At 47.2% G+C, this 24,886-nt stretch overlaps 1 protein-coding gene across 1 annotated transcript in view; it reads left to right on the top strand.

Annotated features, from left to right (window-relative positions):
* Positions 1 to 24,886, top strand: part of AOAH (acyloxyacyl hydrolase) — a 780,853-nt gene that overhangs the window by 413,274 nt on the left and 342,693 nt on the right. Inside the window, exon 11 of the mRNA XM_085607471.1 lies at positions 19,636 to 19,730. Coding sequence (XP_085463597.1) covers positions 19,636 to 19,730 — 95 coding nt within the window. The remainder of the gene's footprint in view (positions 1 to 19,635; positions 19,731 to 24,886) is intronic.

Here is a 24,886-nt window from a genome sequence, read left to right on the forward strand (position 1 = left end):
GCGCGGATTTGGGCAAAACAAATGAACGGGTCAAATCCCTGGACATCAAGACCACGGGCCTCGCCGATGATGTCTCGGACCTGCAGACCGAGGTCCGTAAGTTGCGGACCGAGAGTGATCTCGCCGCCCGTCGGCTGGAGGACTTCGAGAGCCGGGCCAGGCGCAACAACGTGCGCGTTATCGGGGTCCTCGGACGAGACTTCAGTGGACCTGCTCGTGGAGGACTTGGTGCTCAACCATCTGCAGCCTAAGGGTCTAGGGAAGTTCTTCGCAGTTGAGAGGGCCCATAGAGTGCCGGGTGGGCGGCCCAAGGTGGGAGCCCCACCGAGGCCGATTGTCGCCCGGCTCTTTTATTTTCGAGACCGGGACGCTATCCTGCAGGCCTCGAGGGTAACGGGCCCGGTCCCCTTCCAGAACGCGTCGGTGAATTTCTATCCTGACTTCACCCAGCAGGTGCAGAGGCAGCGGCAGGGCTTCCTGGGGGTGAAGAGGAGGCTTCGGGAGAGGGAACTGAAATACGCCATGCTCTTCCCTGCCAGACTACGTGTGGTGTTTGAAGACCGTACATTCTTCTTTGAGTCGCCTGCCATGGCGGATGAATGGCTGGACGCTCTGCCTCGACGACGCACGGAAGAGGACACTGCCGTAGACGGGGACAGTGGCCGGGATGAACAAGGTTGATGTCTTCGGAACCGGACTGACTCGGACTGACTTTAGATAATGACTTGCAGTAAATACGGAGGTTGTGGGAGGACGAGGGGAGCTCTTTCCTCCCTTAGGGTACTTTTTGTAGATTTTGGGTTTGGTAGGGCGACAGGCACACTGCAAGTTGGGGGGGCTTTGTAAGCTGCAGCAGGGGTGCAGGGTGGGGGGGGTTTCCGGGATTTTGGGTTTGTTGTTGGGGGGTTTGTTTCTGCAAGGCATAGTGATTATTTCCAGGACTGTTCCATGGTGGCTCTTCGGGTGTGGGGTGGGCCTCTTTACGTTTGGGGATGGGGGGTAGGGGTTTAAGTGTTATAAGCTGGAATGTTAATGGTTTGGGGGATCGCATTAAGCGTGGGATTGTTTTGCAATTCTTGAAACGGTCATTGCCGGATGTTGCCCTGCTGCAGGAGACGCATCTTATAGGTAATACGTGCTATGCCCTGAATAGGAAGGGTTATAAATTCATAGCTCATTCGGGATTCTCCTCTGGGTCCAGGGGTGTGGGCATCCTAGTCAGAGCCTCGCTACCATTTGAGGTGGACTCCACCATTGTTGATGATAGGGGGAGGTTTGTGGCGGTGGCGGGGCGGTGGGAAGGAAGAACTTTGGTTTTAGTTTCGGTTTATGTCCCGCCGGCCCTGCAGGCCTCCACGTTCACAGATCTGGGTAGGGCCTTGCTGGATCTCCCGGGGGGTATGCTTGTGGTGGGAGGTGATTTCAACGCTGTTGGCTCCGGTCTGCTGGATAGATACCCGCCCAGAGACACAGGGGGGGCTCAGAAGTGGCTTCCAGACTTTCTAGACACGCTTGGCCTGATAGACTGCTGGAGGCTCCGGCACCCCACACAGAGCCAATACACTTTCCACTCCGGGGCGCATGGTAGCCTTTCCAGGATTGATTACCTACTCACTCTGGCTGCGCATGCCTCATTGGTGTCCGAGGCCAGGCACATGGCGCGTGGTATATCTGACCATTCGCCAGTGTGGGTCAGGCTGGATCTAGGTCGGGAGGGAGGGGGAAGGATGGCCCCTATCAACCCTTGGTATTTCCGAGACCCCAAGATGCGCAGCGCGCTGGTAAAGACAGTAGATAATTTTTTCAAGGACAATCAGGGATCCGTGGACTCGGCAGTGTCGCTGTGGGAAGCATTTAGGACCGTGCTGCGAGGGGAAGCCCTCTCCCTTGTAGTTGCTGCCAAGCAGCGGAGAGATGGCGAGGTTATGCAGGTTGAGGAGGAGATCGCGGCTTTGGAGGGAGCGCTGGAGGAGGAGGTTACAGAGGCCTCACTGCATGAGCTGTGCTTGAAGCAATCCGAGTATAAGGACCTGGTGACGAATGCCGCTAAGACCCTCAGTAGGGAACAGCAGGGCCGTCTGTATGATGTTGGTGACAAGGCCGGGAAACTCCTGGCTTGGCTGGACCAAAAAGAACGGGTCCATAGAGTAGTGCCAGAGTTGACGGGAGAGGCGGGAGAGGTGATTGTGGAACCTGAGAGGATTGTACAGTGTTTCTCGGACTATTTCCGTATGGTTTATGCCTCAGTGTCGGACAGGCCGCCCGAGGACTCGCGTGACCTCCTGCGGGATATCGCATTGCCCTGTCTCTCCGATATAGATAGGGACGATCTAGATGGTGACATAACGGTCGATGAGGTGGCGGGGGCTATCCGCGCGTTGAACTCGGGCAAGGCCTCGGGTCCGAATGGCTTGCCGGTCGACCTGTACAAGCTGTTTCTGGAAAGGGTCGCCCCTCACCTGCGCGCCATGTTCGTGGAGGCGCGGGGGAGTGGGGCCCTCCCGTTGGATCAGCGACTGGCGACGATTGTGGTTATACACAAAGAGGGCAAACCCCGAGATAAGTGCGCCTCATATAGGCCTATCTCACTCCTTAACGCAGAGCCGAAAATTCTGGCTAAAATCCTGGCGGCCCGATTGATTAGGGTACTCGGTGACTTGGTCCACCCGGATCAATCCGGATTCATCCCGCACCGTAACACAGCGTTAAATCTTCGGCGCCTTCATGGTGTAATCGCCAGGGCGGGCACGCTGCGTGAACCAGCTATTGTGGCGTCTCTCGATGCCACGATGGCCTTTGACACGGTGGAATGGGCATATTTGTGGGCCGTGTTGACCAAGTTCGGCTTTGGCCACGGTTTTGTGAGCTGGGTGAGGTTGCTGTATGAGGGCCCTCTTGCGAGTGTGGTGGTAAATGGCCGGGCGTCGACTCCGTTTCAGCTTGGGAGGGGTACTCGGCAAGGTTGTCCCCTGTCGCCATTGTTGTTCGCCCTCGCCCTTGAGCCGCTGGCTGCGTGGATACGCTGGCACCCGGATATACGGGGACTTAGATGGTCGCCTGAACAGGAGGACCGTATATCGCTCTATGCTGATGACATCCTGTTGTATCTTGCCTCACCCAAGAAATCACTTATAGTGGTCTGTGACGTACTCACATCTTTCGGTAGGAACTCGGGTCTCGTTATCAACTGGAGTAAATCGTATTTATATGTTCTTAGTGGCGAGGTTCCACCGATCCCTCGAACTTGTTCGATCCAGGTCGCTCAGCGGGGCTTCGTGTATCTGGGGATCTTTATCTCCATGGACTCTGCTGTGCGATATGAGAGGAACCTGCTCCCCCCCCTAGCGCGCCTGAGGTGGGATGTGGAGGGCTGGCGGAGGCTGCCGCTCTCCCTCGTTGGGCGCGCGGCCCTGTTCAAAATTATGTCTCTTCCCCGGTTCCTCTACGCACTGCAGAATACTTTGGATTGGGTACCAGCCAACTACTTTCGGGAGGTCGAAGGCCTCCAACGAACATTGCTGTGGGATGGGCGGCCGCGAATAGCTATTGCAAAGTTGACGCTTCCATGGTACGACGGGGGTATTGCGCTTCCAGACATCCGACGGTACTATTGGGCCACCCAGCTGAGTGCGATTAATCATGGGTTTTATGGCCCTGCCCTCAGCCCTGGGTATGCCATGGACAGGTGGTTGCTGCGTGGTGGTAACTATTACAGGGCGTTGTACTCGCGGTCCCTGGACTCGTCCCTCACGGGGCCCACTGGTGTGGCGGTGCGTGTGTGGAAGATGGCAACTGACTCGCTGGGCTGGAAGGATAGGCTCACCCTCGCTACCCCGCTGTTTGAATCTGAGAGACTGGGTAGGCTTTGGCACACAAAAGGCTTTGACAAATGGGACTTGATCGGCATCTCCAGGGTCGGAGATGTGCTGATTAAGGGGAGGGTGAAGTCCTTTGAAGAGTTGCAGAAGGAGTATGAGCTGGGGCCATCCGAGTTTTTCCGCTATATTCAGGTGCGTCACGCCCTCCGATCAGTCCTCATAGAGGGTGAGAAGGTGCCTGAGTCCTCTCCTTTGGAGGACCGGGTGCTTGATGGCCATATGCCCGAGAGCACGATCTCGCTCATCTATATGAAACTGATCAACGTCCGTGCGGATATGCTTCTGGGGCTGAGGGACCAGTGGACTAGGGATGGCCTCGAGTTGGATGACGAGGATTGGCAGTCTGCTGTTTCCTCTCCTAAGGAGGTTGCGATCCCGTCGCGTCTGAGGCTGGTGCAGCTTAAAATACTGCATCGAGTGTATGTGACGGGGCCAAGGCTGGTTCACATGGGATTCTCGGAGGACGGCCTATGCAGGAGGGGATGTGGTATGGTGGGTACTTTCCTGCATATCATTTGGGAATGTGGTGTCATTACGGAATTCTGGAGGAGAGTCCATGCAGTGATGGGGGAGGTGACGGGCATTGCTATGCAGCCGGAAGCGCGGTGTTGCCTCCTGAATGTCTGGGGGCCCACTGACCACGATGAGGCACAGACCCAATGGGTGACTCTGGGTAACATGGTCGCTAAGAGAGATATCGCGCGATTGTGGGGCTCCGCGGGGCACCCCACATTGACCGCGTGGAAAGAAAATATGGACTGGAGTATGCTAAGGGAGAAGACGGTATATTGCGCTAGAGGCCGCCCTCGGAAGTGGCACGCCATCTGGGGGCGGTGGAATCAATACAGGGGGGGAATTTGTCTTGCCCCTGATTTGGATCCCCCCGAGGAACAGCTTTCCTCCTAACCTTCTTTCCAGCTCAGTATGGTTAATGGACTTCTTTGGCCTCTGCTGTCCCCCTTCTTCCTCTTTTCACAGTACTGTAACTGGTAGATGATTGGGGTCCTGCCTCCCCTGGGGGGCTATCACCATGGGCATTCAGTGTTCTCGCCTTGCTGGGGGTTGTTGTGTGTTTTGTGTTTATTTAAAAATGGAATCTTTGCACTCCTCCTTCACTGTACTGTGGACGCGTCTCTGTTCCTCTTTATCGAAGCTGCCGAACCTCCGGGTTGTCGGCTGAATAGCTGTGTCCAGACTTTTGAAAATAAAGGTTTTTAAAAAAAAATAAAAAAAAAATAAACAATCATGGATGCGGCAGAGGCATGCATTCTGTGTCACTAGTAAATAACTATTCCTGTGCCTCAGTAAATACTATTGCTTCTATATGCCTGAGAGCAGGAATTGGCAGAATGAAAGCAACAGTGAATCCAAGATGGTCAGAGAAGCAGGAGGCTATGAGGTTATACCACTCAAGACTAAGGGGCCAATTCACAGAACTAACTTAAGACAAAATCCTAAACTTACTACTTTTGGTATTCACAGAAGTTAGGATTTTGTCTTAAGTTTGTCTTAAGACAACTTAAGACAGACTTAAGACAGACTTAAGACAGACTTAATACAAACTCCTAACTTAAGCCTGTCTGAAGTCTGTCTTAAGTCTGTCTTAAATTTGTCTTAAGACAAACTTAAGACAAAATCCTAACTTCTGTGAATACGAAAAGAAGTAAGTTTAGGATTTTGTCTTAAGTTAGTTCTGTGAATCAGGCCCGCAATCCATATGGGCGTGGCCTAAGGATTGTGGAGTAACAATAGCACTCCCAAGCTCTCTGCCGGTCGCCCACATCCTCAAATTCTCAAAAATCCAGGAAACAAAGGATGCATCATTGCCCACTTTCAAGGGTGAGAACCACGGCAACCTCTTAAAATCATTGAGTGAAACTTGGATTGATGAGGTCTACAGGCTCTAACAGATGGGGTGGGTCCTCAGCAGGAACTAAGATGACTGCTACTGTGCCTGAGACGGGGCCTGCTAGCTTAGCAAGGTGCCTTGTGGAGCAAGGCTATCCATGAGAACAGTACTGGAGGGAAGCAGTGAGGAATTCAATGCTGGCTCTTCCTATCATTGTGAAGCAGAATTCACCGAGCATTGGATTATTCACCCACTAAAAGGGAACATGAGCTGGGTTTAGACCGTCGTTAGACAGGTTAGTTTTACCCTACTGATCACATGTTGTTGCAATAGTAAGCACGCTTAGTACAGGTGGAACCGCAGGCTCAAATGTTTGGTAAATATGTTTGACTGAGTAGCCAATGAGCAAATGTACCATCGGTGGGATTATGACTGAATGCCTCTATGTCAGAACCCCTCTAAACCATAATGATACCAGTGTGCCATGGAGCCTCAATTGCCCTGGGATAACCGGCCTCTGGGCCATTGCGTAGAGCTGCTCCCTCCGGGACTGGAGGGCAGATGGAAGGGGGCCACCTCCGTCGACCTTAGTGCACTGCATGTTCATGGGGCACCTGGTGCTAAATCATTTATAGAAGACCTTTCTTTTTTTACAATTTTATACAGAGCGAACTCGACCCAAAGATATTGGAATGCTTTACATGAGCACAAGTTATATTACACAAGGACACGTTCATTTTTTGTGGGCACGGAGATATTAAGTGATTTACCCAGAGACAAAGATTGCTGAGCTAACACAGAGACTCGAACCTGGTTCCCCAGTTCCAATATCGGCAACTCTGGCCATTACGCCACATCCTCTGCCCACCAGACCTCATTCTGGGTGAACGTTTCATTAGTATCAGAGCAACAACCTCTGAGGCAAACTTTTGTCTCCATCCATGGGTACCTATGCCCCCCGGGGGTCCCTCTGCCACCAGGCTGGTGGGAGGGATAGGGCAGGGGCCCGTGGGAGACTGCAGCACAGGGCCGCTGTGTGCAGGGATGTGGGCACAACTCCTCGCAGATCAGCAGTGTGACCAGATGACCAGAGTGGGCACCAGTGGTTCTGTCTGGAATCAAGAAGCCAGTCAGTGAATCAAGGAAAGAGCCTCCTGAGTGCTGGCCTCATTGTCAGCTGCTGCCTAGTCACCAGGTCGAGCTGAGCTACCTGGCCACTGGGCTGAGGGACCAGATGACCAGCAGATGGTTGACCAACCACATGACCGGTCTGTGGCTGACCGACCGACCAGATGACTGTCGGGCTAGCCAGAGCAGCTAACTCTGACTTGGGTCTCCCCTCCAGGTTCTGTAAGACCACCAATTTGTGGGGCCTTAATAGTTGAGGAACAATGGCTTTCCAGGCAGGTCCAAAGGGAGGGGGGTAGGCTGGGGGTTTAATCCTCCTTTGTTCTCCAGGCTCGGACACCAGGAAGGTGGAAGGCACCAACCTGGGGCATGGTGGGTGCAGACTGGGGAGGACCTTGGTGCCCTTCTGCGGTGTGGAGCTGAGACGGGACCCAACGTGAAGGCCCAGGCAGTGGCCAGTGGTCTAGAAGACCAGTGAATGGTTATTGGCAGTGTAGAAAAAATACTTCTCTTCATATTTTTGATTACGGTGTGAGTAGGTCCCCCGCACTGAATGAATGTGATATAATAGATGGTCAGTGATGTGGATTATAAAATGTCATTATTTATGCACTCCAGCATTGAAGCCGAATAATATTAAAGGGTGGTACGTGGTGGAAAACATATGTATTCTGAATTAATATTCTCAGAAACCTAAGCAGCATAGAAAGAACACTTCACAAGAAGTGCACACAGGTTTTGTAAATGTCTAAGAATGTCCTTTATTTTTGTTGCTGTAATTAATGAGAGACAGAGGAAGGCGGAAATGATGAAACCTGTAAGCAAGAAAATAAATTGTGTGTAGTATTTTGGAGTGCAGGCATTTTTCAGTTGAGGAACTTTGCTAGATATTTGGTGGAAGCAGTGCCCTACTGCCTGGAACCAGTGAACCAGGTGGAAGAGCTGCATGGCCACAGAGAGTCAATGAACATGAAAATGTACATATTAATATATGTACTATACATATAACCTTAACTCTTTTCAAACAATCCAATACATTGTATTAATAGTCATACATCTTCAATATCTTATTAAAAGTAATTTCATATCTTTCAAAATTATTCTATTTTTTATTTTTGCAGGAGTAATTGAAAGTATTAAAATGTTACACATGGACCACAATTATTATTAAGTTTAAAAAAAATGTTTTTAGTTTTTCTATAATGTATATATTAAGTGAAACAGTGAAACACTTTTTTTTTACGTTGGTAATTTATATAAATGTCAAAATATAAAATACTTTTAATATCTACACAATCACCTGATATCTATGTACATTAATCATATTAATTTTAAAACATTATCCACCCAATCCCCAAATATCAACCTTTTTATTTTTCATTATTAATAATAAATTAACCTAAAATATGTATTTTTAAAATGTTTGTTAATTTATTAATTATATATAATAATTCGTAATTTCATATGAAGTTGTGTATTATATGTTAATTTAAAAAGATACATTAAAACACTGCCCAAACAATCCGCCAATAAACACCTCAATCTGAAATAAAATAACATAACAAACACATTTTGAACAACATAAAATAATATTTGAACAAATACTACAATTATCCAAAAAATGAACAGAAATGAATGCATCGAAACAATATCAAATATTATAATATCATAGAATGATGCATGTTTTACACTGATGACATCCAAAAGGTATACTCAACACAGCAAATATTTTCCACAATATTTTGGCAACTGCAAAATTTTATCCACAGTACTATAGTGTCTCGATATTTTGCAGCTGATATTCTGGTATCACACTGCTTTTGTGATATCTTGAGGACATGTCATGCTCAGAAAACATGGTGCCTTGAGAATGTTTTACCAACTTCACATGCACACACTCACACATTCACATTAACCCACCATGGCACATACTTTGTCATTAACAAAAATCATAAACACAAAAAACATTACAGGAAGAATTGGCACACCAAACGACCTTGGATGTCTTTTAGACACTTTTGTTACATTTATGTATGACCTAGAAGTAAATGTAACTCAAACGCATTATATGGTGTGTGGAAGGCAACAATGCAGAATAAGAACCATGTTGATTAAGGAATAAAATATTTTGAGAGTTAGTGAGTTCTCTTGCCTAGGTGTCATTTTTGAATCTCGTAGCAGTTGGTTGCCCTGCATCTTCAAACGTTGTTCCCGTTTTAATCGCTCCATGGGGACCCTATTTGGGATGGCTTCCAGAGTCTGTAGTAAACCGATACTGCCTTTGGTGGAGGTGTGTAAACTTAAATGTTTACCATTGAGGACTTTTGGCACATCACAATGAGGGTATCAGGTTTGCTCAAGTTTTCAACAAGAGGAGAATAGCTTCGGAAGGCGATTGCTAGGTGTAGGAGCAGGTAGTCCCTATTTTTTCTTACATGTGAAATTGGGCTTAAGTTTTTGTGGAACATCACATGAAGCTCGTGCTACTCCCCCTCTGGATTGCGGTATGGGGGAATACTCATACTTAATTTAGTCTGGAGATTATCACTGGTTGTTTAGCTTGTGATCTGGGGCACAAAATTCCATAGTTAAAATACATCAGGAGTACCAATGAAACCCTTGGAAGGCCAGAGCTATATTTGTCCCGACATTTGTTGATCCAAAGGGAGAGTTATATAGTTAAGAAGGTATTTTTGAGAATTGCATCTGTTGTTAAAGAGGCAAAGGGACTGGGAAAGCCATCTTTGAATGTGTCTGTTTAAGACATGTGAGGGTACTGAATCCTATTTTTCACGTCAAAAATATTTGGGAAAGATCATTCTTGACTAGGTTCCAACTGGGCTTTATCAGATGCAATTTTTGCTTCCCTAAATGGACAATGTGAAATGAAATTTACCTTAATTTACCCTTATGATGAAATATCGGCTGAGACGTTGATGCACTTTACCCTCTTTTGTAAATATGTGTAACCTTTTAGACTCAAATATTTATTGTCTATTTAAGAGCTCAGGGCTCTTGACAATGTAGACCTGCCTTTTATTTTCTTTGTATGTTGCCTGATGCTCTGTGATGGCGTAATTCACTGAATTTATAACCTAATCTTCTTTATGAACTTATATTTCATGCATTATAGTGTATTTGATCATGTTTATTGTTCTTTTAAGATAACTCTTTAATAATACTCTGGGACAGTGTTAGAAATGGGGTTTCTGGTTGGCTAGGGTATGCATCTAAGCCAGGCAGAACCCACCAATCTAGTCAGGGTAAGAGAGCTACACACATAAGATAACTCCTGCTCATCCCCTTGGTAGCTTGTCAGAGCAGTTAGGCTTTTCCCAGAGGCAATGCATAAAGTGTTTGCACAACACACACAACCCACCAGTGACACACTAGTGACACCACCCAAAAAGAGACTCCACACAAGGTTATATAAAAATATCCTTTGTTTTTGATATAAAACACATAGACCACAATCACATAAATCACTTCGGCACTATACAATGGTCATTACAATGCATAGATCATAAATAGCGTCGCCATAAGGCAATTCTCATAAGCATAACAGGTTATAAATCACTTTAACACCATGTTTAGTGCAGGTCAGTAACCATTTATAGTTTGTTTTATGTCAGAATATCACTTCCACTTGTACATATTATGCAAGTCCTGCCATAAACACACAGGAAGCAGCCTCTGCACTCCTAATACAAGAAATACTTTGCTCCTGTTCATATTATTTGTTATTCTGGCCAGTATAAGGCCTAAATCATAACATTATGTCATGAAACTGCTGCAGTTAGGCAACGAGTAGGATTAAAAAATCACCAGGTATCACCTCGAACCGGTAGGATGCAGTTACCCTGTATTCCTACCACTTTTGATATGATAATTTCACCAAAACAACAATGCCTCAGTTGGCGGAGAGACCTTCCTTGCCCCCCGCATATGTAAATTGTCTGAGGTGAATGAATGAATTAATGTAATTTGCAAAGCGCAAACTCATGCCCGAGGGCGTCTTGGCGGTATAGAGGGTGGGTACATATGCAGAGCTATTGGTGAAAAGATTTCTAGCAAAAGGTCGAGGTGCCTCTTAGTCTTGTGAAAAGAGTCATGGCTTCAAGGCCTTTCTGAAGGCAAGTAAGGAGGGAGCAGCTTTTAGTGTTAGTGGTAGGCCAATTTCAGAGCACTGCAGTGGTCCTGAAAAAGCTCTTACCACCCCAGGTGGTCCTCCGAAATGGGGGATGGTCAGGTTCATGGCAGAACCTGAACGAAGAGTCCTCCCTGGGACATACCATTTAAGCTTCTCCTTGAAAGGGACTGGTCCCAGTCCGTGTAGTGATTTATAGGCCAAACAGAGGGCCTTGAACCTGCAACTTTGTCTGACTGGTAGCCAATTTAGTTTCCTAATGGCTCCTATGGCAGATTCTTATTTTGGAATTTTGAAAAGGAAGGGTGCAGCTGCATTCTGCAGAGTCTGAAGCCTCTTCAAGGGACCTACTGCAAGGTTAAGATAGAGACTATTGCAGTAGTCAAGCCTTGAGAGAACCAAAGCAGTGATCACAGTTTTCAAAAGCACAGGAGGTAGGAATTTTTCAATCTTTTTTAACAGCCTCTGTGAGTAAAATGAGGCAGATGTAATTTTGTTCACCTGATCTTTGAGCATCAACTCTTTATCTAACAAAAAAACAAGTTGTTTTACTTTGTTTGTGGGTTCAGGGAGTGGGCCTGTTAGACCTGACCGCCCTAGGATGATCTTTCCTGGGGGTTTTTTTTTTTCGCCCTTGCCTCATTTTTTTCCACCCTCTTTTTGGTTGGCTCTAGGTCTCCGGGCACCTTACCATTGCTAGTCAATGCTAAGGTGCAGGTGTTCTCTACCACCAAGATGGCTGCCACAGACCCCTGCTACTGCGGAGCGGTCTTTCATGTAGCGCCCTAGTTGTCAGGAGCTGTCTAGAACCCTTAGGTATTGTGACATCACTAGCATGGGTCCCCTGACCATCCCTAGAATGTAGAAGGCACTGGAACCTTCCGGAATAGAAAGAGGTCACCTGACCTGGGGGTATAAATAGAAAGGGCGGGAAACTTTCTAGTCAGTTGTTGAGGTACCACTGACCTGGGGGGGACCCTGTGCTGGAGTTTAGGCGGAAGGGGGAGGGGGCACCTATACCACTAGGGGTGACTAGGTCTAGGCCTTGCCCGCTAAGCTGCGTGAGGATTCCTGACCAAACCCACTGACCTGGCCCAGTGTGAGGGAATCCCCTAGGGACCATCAGGAGAGGCCCGTCTGACAGCAGCCTCCAACTCAACCCCCCCCCCCCCTATCTGTTTATTCACCTCACCAACCAGGGCGAAGGGCAAAGAACCAACCCTGCCACATGAGACCGCCACCTGAAACTGTGGAGCGCTGTTCTCTGACTGAAGCGCTGTGGCTGTGAAGCGTTAAGGGACCCCCCTGTCATCGCCGCTGCCCGAGTTACTGGAGCGCTGTGACTGTGGCGCGCTAAAGGAACCCCCCCCCTCATCGCCACTGCCCGAGTTACAGAAGCGCTGTGACTGTGGCGCGCTAATCGAACCCCCACTCACCGCCGCTGCCCAAGTTCTGTCAGCGCGGGTGTGAAACTGCCTCAGACTCTTCGCCGTTGCCAAGGACGCTGCAGCTGACAGGAGATCCGGCCGCGTCAGCTGAGGAGACTCCAGCGGCCGCAACCGATCACAGGAAGTTCACCATCCTCACGTGACGGGGGCGCCGGCCGTGTCACAGGCCTCGCCCCCGCCCTCATCCAGCCTCCTCCGCCCACATCCAGCCTCCTCCGCCCACATTCCGCCTTCTTCGCCCGCGTCATCACCCCCGCGAGCTGCGCGGCTCCAGCGGGAGTAAAACAGCTTGGGACCCTCGGGACCGTCCCCCTCGGGAGGCGCCAGATCCTTGAGACCGACGCAAGGGCCCCGGAGGGCCGAAGAGTGCAGGTAACGACCCCGGGGAGGGAGCGGAAACTCACGGAGCGCGGGGCCTGCCGAGAAGTGTCTAACCTAAGGGAGGCAGCCCCGCTCCCGCCCTTCCCCCCGGGAGAGACTGAGACTGTGCCCCGGAACTGTCTTGAGGAGACTCAGTGTGACCTGGGACCTTCCCATAATATCTAGGGGAGGGCCAGCAGGCAAGCGCATAGCCCCCCTTAAGGAATTCCCCCTCCCTCATTGGAAGTAGTACAAGGAGACCATACCCCCCATTGCACGGGATAGAATCATCAGGGATCGAGATTCTGTCAGAGAGGGTTGAGGGAGAGGGGGTTGGTACAAACGTTAACGAATTCATGCAAATTCACTGCCAATGTTTTGCTCAGTTGATAATGAATTCATGCTAATTTCATGCCAATGTTTTGCTCAGTTGATAATGAATTCATGCTAATTTCATGCCAATGTTTTGCTCAGTTGATAATGAATTCATGCTAATTTCATGCCAATGTTTTGCTCAGTTAATAACGAATTCATGCTAATTTACTGCCAATGATTCGTACAGTCTTAAATGAAATTCATGCTGATTTATTGCCTAGGTTATGCTCCTAACTGGATGAATTCTTGCTAGCTTACCTCCTACTACAAAATGTTACATAAAGAGTCCTGTTTTTAATCACCAGTGGTGTGGTGTCAGATTAATGTGTGCGTTACTCTGCTAAATTGGACGCGTGTGCTGCACGGCTACTTTATACAGAATGCCTTTGGGAGCCTTCCTGCCACGAGCCAGGCTACCCTTGTGAATTGGCAACCCCAGTTCCAACAGGGCCTAACTCAGGCGGCCACCAAGCCAGCATCCAAAATGAGGGGTTATTGCCAAAAATGATGACCTCAGTCTTTATGGCATTCAGTTTAAGAACAATTATTGTCCATCTAGTTGCTCACATTGCTCATGCAGGTTCTAAAGGCAGAGCTTGAATTGATTTCGGATTTTGTTAGTGACACCACAATTTGAGTGTCATCATCATATGATGCTAGGGATTAGCCAGAATCTTTGATGAGTGTCACCAGTGGCGTAACATAAAGATTAAAAAGTGTTGAGCTCAGAGCCGAGCCCTGAGGGACTCCACAGGGCAGGGAGAAAGGCCTAGATGTGAAGTGCAGCTACCCTGAACATGTGGTGCAGCTGCTGCTGGCCTGGGATACACTATGATCCCCAAATAAATGCTCCAAGGTATGAGCCAGGATGGGGGGCGGACAGGGCCTGCTGCCTTCAGTGGGAGGACCACCCTAGGTCCCCCGCACACTAAATCACCCAGCAGCTGCCTGTGACTGCACCAAACAGCTGCACCATATGCTGTCGGGCTGAGCTGGCTGTCGCTCTACATTCCCCAACAACGAGATGCGACCGAAATCCAATGGCCCCAGTGGAGAACTGCGGCTGTGCCTGGTGACGTCCCCAGGTCTCAGTGGTGTGTGGCGCCACTTCTCCCCCTGCGGGTGCGGCCTGAGGCAGTTGGTGGGAGTCCACGAGGCTCTGGCGTCCTCTTTTGGTTGGGCTACACCTCCCTTTGTCGTCGGCATTGTTCCGGCAACGCAGAGGAACTCCTGGCCGGGATTACTCTCTGCTGGAGTGTCGCAATGATTTGCAGCCCGGGTCACTAAGCAGAGACCTGGGTGCGGATGCGAATCGCAGTGCCGGAAAGACAGTCCACACAGGAGGGGAGAGCGCTTCCTTTACCTCAGATCTCCCCTCCGGTGGCTCCAAGACCACCAGGAAAGTGTAGCGCTTAAAACTCACTATGATAGAAGGCCTTTAAATAGCACTCTTCATGTGCTGTATTAATAAACAAAGTTCTACTCACGCTCCTTTCATCACAAGGCCAGTGCAGCACTTCATGCACTGCAGTGCAAACAACAGCACTACTTCACAGCAGGGGAAGCTCTACCCACCGGCTATGCTGGAAGGCACTGGCCTTCAAAACAAAGTGCTCCTCTCACTCTTTCCTTCTTCTAAACAGAAAGGTACCAGGACAGTCCAGTCCTTTTCCTGACCCAGGCAGGAGCAACCACTGCAGGCCGTCCTGACCCACACAAGTTTGGGACAGCGCTCCTCACACAGCTTCTCCAGCTCTCCTCCCAGGCACGTTATTCTTTTTACCTATAGGATAGATCTTTCTCCTGAAGTCTTTTGTATCCCTGAGACTTCAAACAGGAGGCCAGCACACACAAGCCCTTATAGATTCTTCACAAGCAGGATACCACAGCAGGGTAAAAAGACTCATATTTTCCTCTACCACAGACAGAAGTAGCAACTGCAGGCTAACCCACCCCTAACACAGAAAAGGCAGTACTCCTCACACAGTCCTTCCGCCCTTCGTCTTGGGAGGGTCCTCTTGTTCCTTGAAGTAGTCCTAGGGTTTTAGGTGCAGTACTTTCACACCATTTTGCCATTGTTCTCTTTACTGTAAGGGTCTCTGAACCCAGTGCAAACCAGTACTGTCCTCCCTGGTGCAGCATGACCACAGGGGGCGGAAACAGCATTATGAAAAGGAGAAAAAGCCTATTCAGGTGCAAGCAAAACTCTTCCCACCACTCTAATTGAAGACCAGGTCTATTCAGCCCAGCACAGAGTCACGCAGGCAAGGCAGGGAACACATCAACCCGCCTAGTGACTGTCTAGAGTGAATGTACATCCCCATGTACATCCCCAGCTCCTGACACTCCAACACATGCTGAACACACAAACAGCCAGAGGCACACAGAGTGGTAAAGTAAGCAAATGCCCACCTTCTAAAAGTGGCATTTTCAAACATAGAATTTAAAAACCACTTTTTCCAAAAGGTGTGTTAAAGAACTCTGAGTTCAGAGAGCCTAAACTCCATTTCTCTATCTTGTCCCTATGGAAAGCTACACATGCAAAATGTTACGGCGCAGCCCCAATTATAAGCCTATGGGACAGACAGCCTTTCAATAGTGAAATAACGAAATACGCAGTATTTCCTTATCAGGACATGTCACACACCAGTACATGTCCTACCTTTTACATACACTGCACCCTACCCATGGGGGTACCTTGGACCTACAATAGGGATGCCTTATATGTAAGGAAAGGGAAGTTTGGGCCCCTGCCAGGACAACATGACAGTTTACAACTGCGTGCACAAACACTCCAGTGGTAGGTCTGAGACACATTACAGGGCTCTCATGAGGGTGACACAACCAGTGCTCCAAGCACACTAGTAGCATTTGATTTACAGGCCCTGGCACACACCGTGCACTTTAGGGACTTACCAGTAAATCAAATATGCCAATCATGGATAACTAATCATTGTTACAATTTATATAGATAGCATATGCACTCTAGCACTAATCAGCGGTGATAAAGTGCCCAGAATTCTATAGCCAACAAAAACAGGGTCAGAAAAATAGGAGGCCTAACTTGACCACCCACTGGCCTAAAGCCAGGGAAGACCAATCAACTACCTTGATGGACTTCCCTGATTAGGGTGAAAGAACATCGACGTCGCAACAGCAGGGGCACGCTCCAGTTCCACACCTTGCTAAACCCAGGTGGATCCCTCTATCCATACTCTCCATACTCTCAGGGCCATCTAAATGTAACCATGGTTAACCCTTCTCCTTACCTGCGGACCCCATCTGTGCAGCTCCTATTCTTACTTTGCACACAGATGCGTCCCAGCAGGTAGAAAGTACCAACATGGCCAACACAGAGGTGTGGCCTAGTCCACCTACAGGGTGCGAATCCTGTCTCCCTCCCAGGCACAACTCTGTCCACCAGGACAGCAAGCCATAGTGGCCACTGACAGCTGTCAATGAGGAGCGCCAGGCCTCCTGCCTCTCAGGGCTCTCTAGCCTCTGTGGTGTCAGAGATTGGGGGTGGTAGCCCCAGGTTACTGCCATCCTTTGTCCACCCTCCCGTGTGTCAGGTCAGGGATGGTATCCTTTCACTGACCCACCAGCCCGGGGTGTGTACCCTGAGGCTGGACAGGAGACTGGGGTGGGCTTTCCCATACCCTGTCCTCCTCCCATTGGCTCTGCACCCTCCCACCTGGAGTGGTTCCCCTAGAAAGCAAACCAGTAGGGGCACTGCTAGCAGTCACCCCTTCCTCCAAGTTAGGGGAGATACCCTGAACCTAGTCCTCCAACCCAGGGTCTGTACCCTTGTGCTAGCTAGACCTGTGCCTGGCAACCCAGGACTTCTGGGGGAGAACACGAACCCTGCCTAAGGGAAACACACTCCTCATGAGTTGTGCAAGAGTATGCCTGGCACAGTTCTCCAGCCCTCTGTCCACCTAACAGAGCATGAAGACCACCCCCAGGCCAGGAGTGGCCTCACCAGGGTCAGTCCTGGGGTGCTTTGACCTCAGAGCTGGCAAACCCTGACTCACTGGTCCTTCCACTGGGGATTGTCTCCCCCCTCACCCCAGACTCATGCACCCTCCCAACTGGAGGGGTGCTGTCAGACACCAGAACTGGTGAAACGCTTGTTACAGCAGTCTCCCCAGCTCACCTGACCAGTTGTTGGCATAGCTTTGGAAAACTGGGGCTTAAAATATGCTCTCCAACAACTGATTCACACAGACCCTCACATGTTTTACCCACGCTACCTTTCACCTCACCATCCAGTGCCTCACAAACGAACCTCACATCACCCTCCTGAGACTGGCAAGCCAGTGTCTGACTGTTTCTGTCACTCAACCCACACTCTTCTGGGCGGTCTCCACATACGCATACCAGGACTTCTATCATGGGGAAATCCCTCTCCCTGCACCTCTCATTTAGAGTCTGTTGAGTTCCCCTTCCACTATTAGGACTATGAACCCTGTGCCAGTTCTCCAATCAACCTCCTGGACCCTGGACACCACTGGATCTACCTCATAATCTTGACCTCCTGGTGTATGTCAATCCCCTCCTTCAAGTCAGGTGCCATATCTCTAGGAGCAAGCACTTCTCTCTCAGCACTAGACATCACATTTTTACTACCACCATCTGAGCTGGACACCCCACTGATGGCTTCTACCTCCAGCCCTGCCAAGCTTAGTCCCTGTGCAACACACATTCCCTTTCGCTTGACTAAGACACTCATGGCCTCAAGCCTTTAGACCTGTTCATCAATCTCGCTCATTCTCAGCTCATGCTCCACATCAAGCTCTCTCATGCTTGCCTCATGAGCCAGAATCATTTCCTTTTCTCTTATCTCCCATTTACGTTTTGCTAGCTCCAACTCCTGATCCCTAGCCCTCTGCCTGTTCCTCCGGGCACACTCTTCTAGAGGATACATTGCTGCCAGGCCTGGAGGTCCTTACACTCACAGGCAGATCCTGAGCTACAAAACCTCCCAGTTCCTCGTCATCATCCTCCACTCTACGGTTTTTGGCTGTCCACCAGGCAAAAGAGGCCTCCCCGTGGTACTTCGCAAACGCAAGTCCTAGCCTCACCGCTGACAGCCAATGTTAGAAATGGCATTTCTGCCTGGCTTAGGTGCATACCCTAGCCAACCAGAAACTCAGTTTCTAACAGACAGTATGATATAAAATCTATCTTAGTGTGCCTATGTGATGAAATCTTTGAGAGTTTCTATTATGCTTAAGAAGTGTGAGGGTATTGAACTCTATCTTTCACAGGTCAAGATTGAATGTTCGGTAAAGATCATTCTTGCCTAGGTGCCAACTTGGCTCTATCAGATGCAATTTTTATTTCCCTAAAGGGACAGTATGATATGAAGTGCATCTTTGTGTGCCCTTGTGATGAAGTCTCCTCTCAGATGTTGATGCACTTGACCCTCTTTTGTTAATATTTTGAACCTTTTAGATGTAGGTATTAATTACCTATTTTAGGAGCTTAGGGTTTTTGACCATATAAACCAGTTTTTAATGTCTTTGTCTGTTGCCTAATCCTGTGTGTTTTCTGTGGGGGCCTTTAGAAAAAAGTGCTCTGCGATAGAGCACTTCAGTGAATTTTTAATCAAATTTACACTTAGTGCCTGATTATGATGACCTTCTTCAGCCCGACACCGTCCCGGGCCTGGGATCGACCGACCTCCGGACAGCGGTCCCATCCAGCCAATCACACTGCGACCGAACACGGTTTGGTCGCATACTCCCATTTCTCAATCGGAGCTCTTGAACACAAGCTCCCATTGAGTAATAGGAGGTGCTGTTGATCCCTGCACCCCGTGGCAGGCACCTCAAGGTGCCTACCACAAGGTGCAGGGATTGCCCCCTCGGCCCCCACCCAGAGGCCACACACCTAAGGAGGCCTTGCTGAGAGCCCCCAACCACACTTTCCTACATAGTTTCCATGTCATACCGGCCGTCATAGAAACCATGTTGAACCTTGTATTGTAATCCCAAAGGCGGAAAGGCCTGCCCTTTGGGATTATGAGGCCGGCTCCGAATGGCCTTGCAAGCCAGCCGGAATGACTGGCCGGTTTACTTTTTGAATGCAAGCATCATTATGCAGCAATCAGAAGGTAAACCGAGTGGCCCATTACGATGCTGCCAGGAAGGCTCCGACCAACGGGCCACATCATAATCGGCTCCATAATCTTTTGTGAAATTATATTTGATGTATTACAGTGTATCTTAACATGATTATTGTTCTCATATGATTATTTCTTAATAATCGAAAAAAGATATGATAATGATGATGAATATAATGCATACAGCTTGAGCCTTAATATAGATTATAAAAGTACATTTCTCACTCCTGTAAACTTACTCAGTCATTCACAGATACACACCCTTAGGCAGTAAATAGGTAATCTACAACATTTTAACCACTAACACACTTCTTGTTTGGCAGGTACTGATAGCAAGGGCCTCATTCTGCTGGGAGACTCAGCTGGAGCACACTTTCACATCCCTCCTGAATGGATAACAGTGGAACAAATATCTCTGGTGAGTATAATACAGTTCTAAATGACGTCTGATGCATTATTCGTATAGAACTATCACTTGATGACCGCCAGCGTTGTCAAAGTTGTTCTGAACCTTGTAATTTTAATTGACCAAAAATAATGTGCTGTCCAGTTCATATCCATTGAGGAACAGAAGACGAGTACATATGAAGTTAATGTGTAATTTGGGGAAACCTAACAAAGCAAAGGTTTTACATACATTTATCATTCATTGAGAAAAATATTTCTCAAATGTATTCAACAAATCGTGATAGTAATATATTTAGGACCTTATTTAGAGTTTGTAATCACCTGAAAATCCACCAGTTTCTGAAGGAATCTCCTAAATATGGAGTGGAATGCACTGGCTGAATTCCCTCCTTCGTTGGGACAATATTGTGGAGGAAGTCCAGCTGGTGGACTGTACTCAAAAGTTTGAATTTTCTCTAGAAATTAGAGGTTGTTCGATTACCCCAACACTAAATGGGTCCTTGGTTTTCACAAAATTTGTTTCCATAGCCACTTTACACTTTTTGAAAGGGACCCTGACTCCATCAGGAGAAATACACTTTCCTAAGCTCAGCTACTTAACACTAAAGACATACATAATTTCATGGGGGTTATTTTTTATGAAACAATGGGTTAAAATCCTAAGGACCTGATTATAAGTCAGTCAGTGTAATCTGACCCGTGCGTGAAATCCTTTTTTCACACCGGTCGGAATCAATGTTCCCTCTCATTTTTTTCCTCTGTGTGTAGCAGTGCAAGGTCACTGTGCGCTGGAAGCAAGACTATGTGCACCAACCAACTGGACATGCAAGCGAGTGCTGCGCTCAGCGATATAAATCTATGGCTATTACCACTCCAAACTTCTGTTTGGAACGAGAGCGTAAACAGGTGCCTTACACATATATAGCTCTTTATAATAGGGTCTTGAGACAGTTTTGCAACGTACATACATACCTTTGTGACATGAATTGTTCACTCCTGTAGCACCTACACCCTAGGTTTAGAAAAGGACTCAACATAGAAGGTTGTACCATTATAATATTTTTCTGAACAGCAGGGTTGATGCAGGCAGTTAGAAGGAGGCAGCTATTATTGAGTTTGAACCCGGATCCATGCTGGTCATGTCAGTGAAATATGCTGACATTTTTCATAGTGTAAATTGCCGACACCAAGGCACATTGAGCGGCGCCCTCAGGTTGTCTGCTTTATTGTTACGAACAGGAATATGCAGACTTTGCATGGGTTCTCTTATTTACAATTTAAGTTGGGCCAAATCAAAGGCCTCATTCAAAGGGCAATCAGCCCTTCTTTTATTAAAAAATAAAATAAGCCTGGCTGGGATTCACTGGGAGCCTAGTTCATATACACAAAGCAATTGTGGGGAAACTAAGGTACATAATTTATCACTTCACAAGTCAAGTACTTAAGAGAAACATTTGAGGCTGGATTTTGACTTTGTTTACCCCTTGTATTTGGACTGTAGGCAGGTACTGTAAGAAGGTAGGCATATGTTAAGAGTGCATAGCTGGGAGAAACAAAAAGTCTGGATTTAAAATGTAACAGTGCTGGGGCTATATCTGTATTTATAAGACTTTACTACTATGCAATGGAACCATTTTAAGCAGCGTTATATGACAAATTGATAAAGAAAACCCTAATGTTCCAAACTCATGCCTGTCAGTTTCCAAGCAGTTTGTTTATGCTGGTTCATAGCTTATTGTGCTATATTATTTGGGTTGCAATTTATGAACTGCAAGTAATAAAGGATATGTGTCAAAAGCAAAAACCCACTTGCCTATCTACAATAAAATTTGTGATTTTCATCTCACATAGTGTACTTCACAGGAGATGTATTAGCCCTCTATGCAGCATTATGCATCAAAACTGTAATTAGGCAAAACACAGATCTCTCCAGCAACTGCATTATCCACTAGAGTTCTCCTATTGTTACTATTACCCCCTGAGATTTTCTCAGCACCCAAATATCTCTGCAGAACGTGTCTTAACACCATAAGATATTTTAAAATTCAGCCTCTGTAATCAGTTTAGCAAGAACAAATTTACTGTCACATTTGTCGTTTTTGCCAATTTCTTTGCCGCAGAGTTTGAAAAAAAGTAAAGGTATACGTTGACAGCCAGACAGATTTTCATGACTCAGTTTCTCTTGACTGCACTCCCTTTCTGTTGTCACGCCTGGACCACCAATTTATAGATTGGCACATCTATGAGGTCTTTGTAGTGGGTTCATGGTGAATTGGTAAAAAAAAGTGTATGCTGCTCTAAGTTCAGCACCCACAAGAGAAAACCCTAACAGCCATCCATTTCCCTACCTCCACAAGTTCTAACTGCACCATATGTAAATGGTATGACTTGGAAACAGTTGCACTCTTATTTGTACGAGCCGAGGCTAGAAAATATTTGGAATGCAAAACATTCAACAAACATCATGTTAGAGCATAACAAGGTTGCATATGATAAAGTGGTCCATGAAAGAGGAACCCTTCAAATGGAATGTGATACAAGATTAGCCTTTCACTAATTCGAAGACTGGTTGTGGTCTACCCTATTTTGAACGATCAAGATGAAGGCCTGCTCCTCATTGCAGAAACTGATGCATCCTTGCAGTACATCCTGTGGTGTTATTTTCTCAAACCTGAACTACTGTAGAGAATAATTTCCTAATTTAAGACAGTGAACAGCTGATCATCAAGGATGACTATTCCTATGAATGACATTACCTTTAGGGGGCACTGCATACTGTGGCGACACATTTTTATAACATGGCCTTTTTGAAGTTCACGACGTGTCCTAACTCCTGTGGTGCTTAGTAATCTGTTTTTTTGTTATATGGCATCTGCTTTGGCTCAGGCAGCATGGATCTGGGGTGGTGAGGCAGGGAGGTGAGGGTATAAGTAGGTATAATTGTGAAAAAAGAAAAATTCACTTACCTCTTTGCCGCTTTGTCCCACTTTTCTTCTCCTCCACCGAACACGAAGCAGCCAGGCTCCAATGAGTGAATCCCAATGCTACAATACTGTGTTGTGATTGGCTCCTCTAAACCAATCACATTACTGCAATGCAGCATTGTAATTGATCTGAGCATCGTGTTCGGCACTCGGGGACTGGAGGCCTGGGCATGTTCTCCATGTAGACTGTAATGCAGTCTGCATGAAGAACATGCAAAAGTGCGCATGACCGTTTGGCCAGCCTGAGAAGGCCGGTCAAAGCATCATGCACACTTTAGTGTGCCAACCACTCCTCCCCTGCTCTGTCAGCAAAGCAGCCCCACCCGCCCTCCTGCTGCCGCAGCAGGGAAGATTAAAATGATAATAACATTGCATTATTATCATTTTGATTTTCTTTCTTTTACTGCTGCACAGCAGGAGTGGGGCGACGCTCTTCCGCCTTAGCAGAGGAGCTTCTACTGGGCTTAGGACAACAGCATGAAAAGGCTGATCTTTACCTTTATCTCATCACGGGGAAATTGAAGAAGCATACACCATAGCAAGTATTTATTAAAAGTAAGTAGTTAAAAACATGAACTGAGAACCAGTCAGTCACATAACAGGAGCGACTGCGAGTACTATGGATAAAATGTAAACTGCAATAAATAAATGTTGTGTACAAAACATTAATTTCTGCTTTGTGCCCCCAAATGCTGCTGCTGGTAGTTGTTTTTAAAGTTTTATATAACGTAAAGTCAGTGTTTTACGTTAGCACCAGTTACATTACACTAAGACACATCATTTTTTTTAATTTGGGGGGAGGGTGATTAAGTGATTTGCCCAGGGTGCACACTTCAGCAACATTTTTCCTTGGAGGCTAACATTGCCTTTCGTGATTATAAAGGCATTTCAGAAGCTTTTCTGAGGGGGGAGAAGCATAAAAAATGAAATTGATGCAAGCCTGGACTCGGACTTGGCTCCCCTGTTCCAAAGGCAGAAGCACTGCTATTACTCCACTCCATCTCATCAGATGTAAACAGCCCCCTGACATTAACAAAGCAAGCAGAAGCTGCAAGCTCTCTAATGTGCAGCATATCTAACGTGTCTGTAACAGCTGCTCATCCGTCTCTTTTCAAACGTGCTGCCGCTGGTCCTAGCACTCCACCAAGAAAGTGACAGCTTTTCAACCGCTCCGCATCATGTCTTTAAGTATGTGGCTTAAGGAACGGGCTCTTGGTGACCTGCGCGCTTTGCAAGTGTGTGCGCGCGCTAGTAAAAAGCCCTGTGCGCGCACGCTCTGGCGTGCCTGTTAGAGGGAACTATGGTCAGAATTACGAAGTGGAACGTATTTAACTTATTCAAGAGTTATTGGATGCATTTAATACCTCAACATTTGTTAATTTTGACAGGTCAAACCTGCTGAAATTGAACAGTGGAAAAGCATACAGTATTTACCTTATCATGTAGAATTTGAGGCCTTAAACAACAAAATCCGCAAGTTATTTCCCAGAAACTCGTAATAGGTGCTATTTATTGCAATTGATAAATAACATACTTCGTGGTAAAGTGATTTATCAGGTGCAGAAAATTGGCACCTATGCTCGTAATCAAGGCCTTAATGTAGGGTATAGTGGGAAAAACAGAATAACACAAATTTTAATAGTATAAATTCCCTGCAAATCTTCATTTCACGAGAAGCATCACCTACAGTAGACGTTTTGTACAGTTCATAAACTTCACAACTTAAAGAAGTACAAAAGCTGATTAACCTTTGCCATCGGCATTTCCCATTCACTAACACATATTTAAAACCCCTTATCTGGCTGCCCTCCTCTCTTTTGGATAAATGTATGAAAACAGAAATTAGATAGGACTAATACAAGTGATAAAGAATATGTACTCAAATGTTGTTCCAAACATATCCCATCGAGTTGCACTTACATTTCTGTTGAAGGGCGGAATGCATATCATGCCCCGATGGAAACTATCTCATACTCACACACCAGTTATCTCTCTGAATATCCCACATTGACACAAACAGCCTTATTCCATCACCCTGCCCTGACCACCACAGTTCCTTTCCTTCCTGTATCCTCCACCATTGTCATGGATTTTTGTAGAGTACAATAATAAAACAAACCTTACTAGATCAGGCCTGGTAAGCTGCAATATAAACTATGCCATACAAAGAGATTAAAAAATA

Source organism: Triturus cristatus, chromosome 5_2 (genome assembly GCF_964204655.1).
Source record: "Triturus cristatus chromosome 5_2, aTriCri1.1, whole genome shotgun sequence".
In the NCBI taxonomy this organism is placed as follows: Eukaryota; Metazoa; Chordata; class Amphibia; order Caudata; family Salamandridae; genus Triturus; species Triturus cristatus.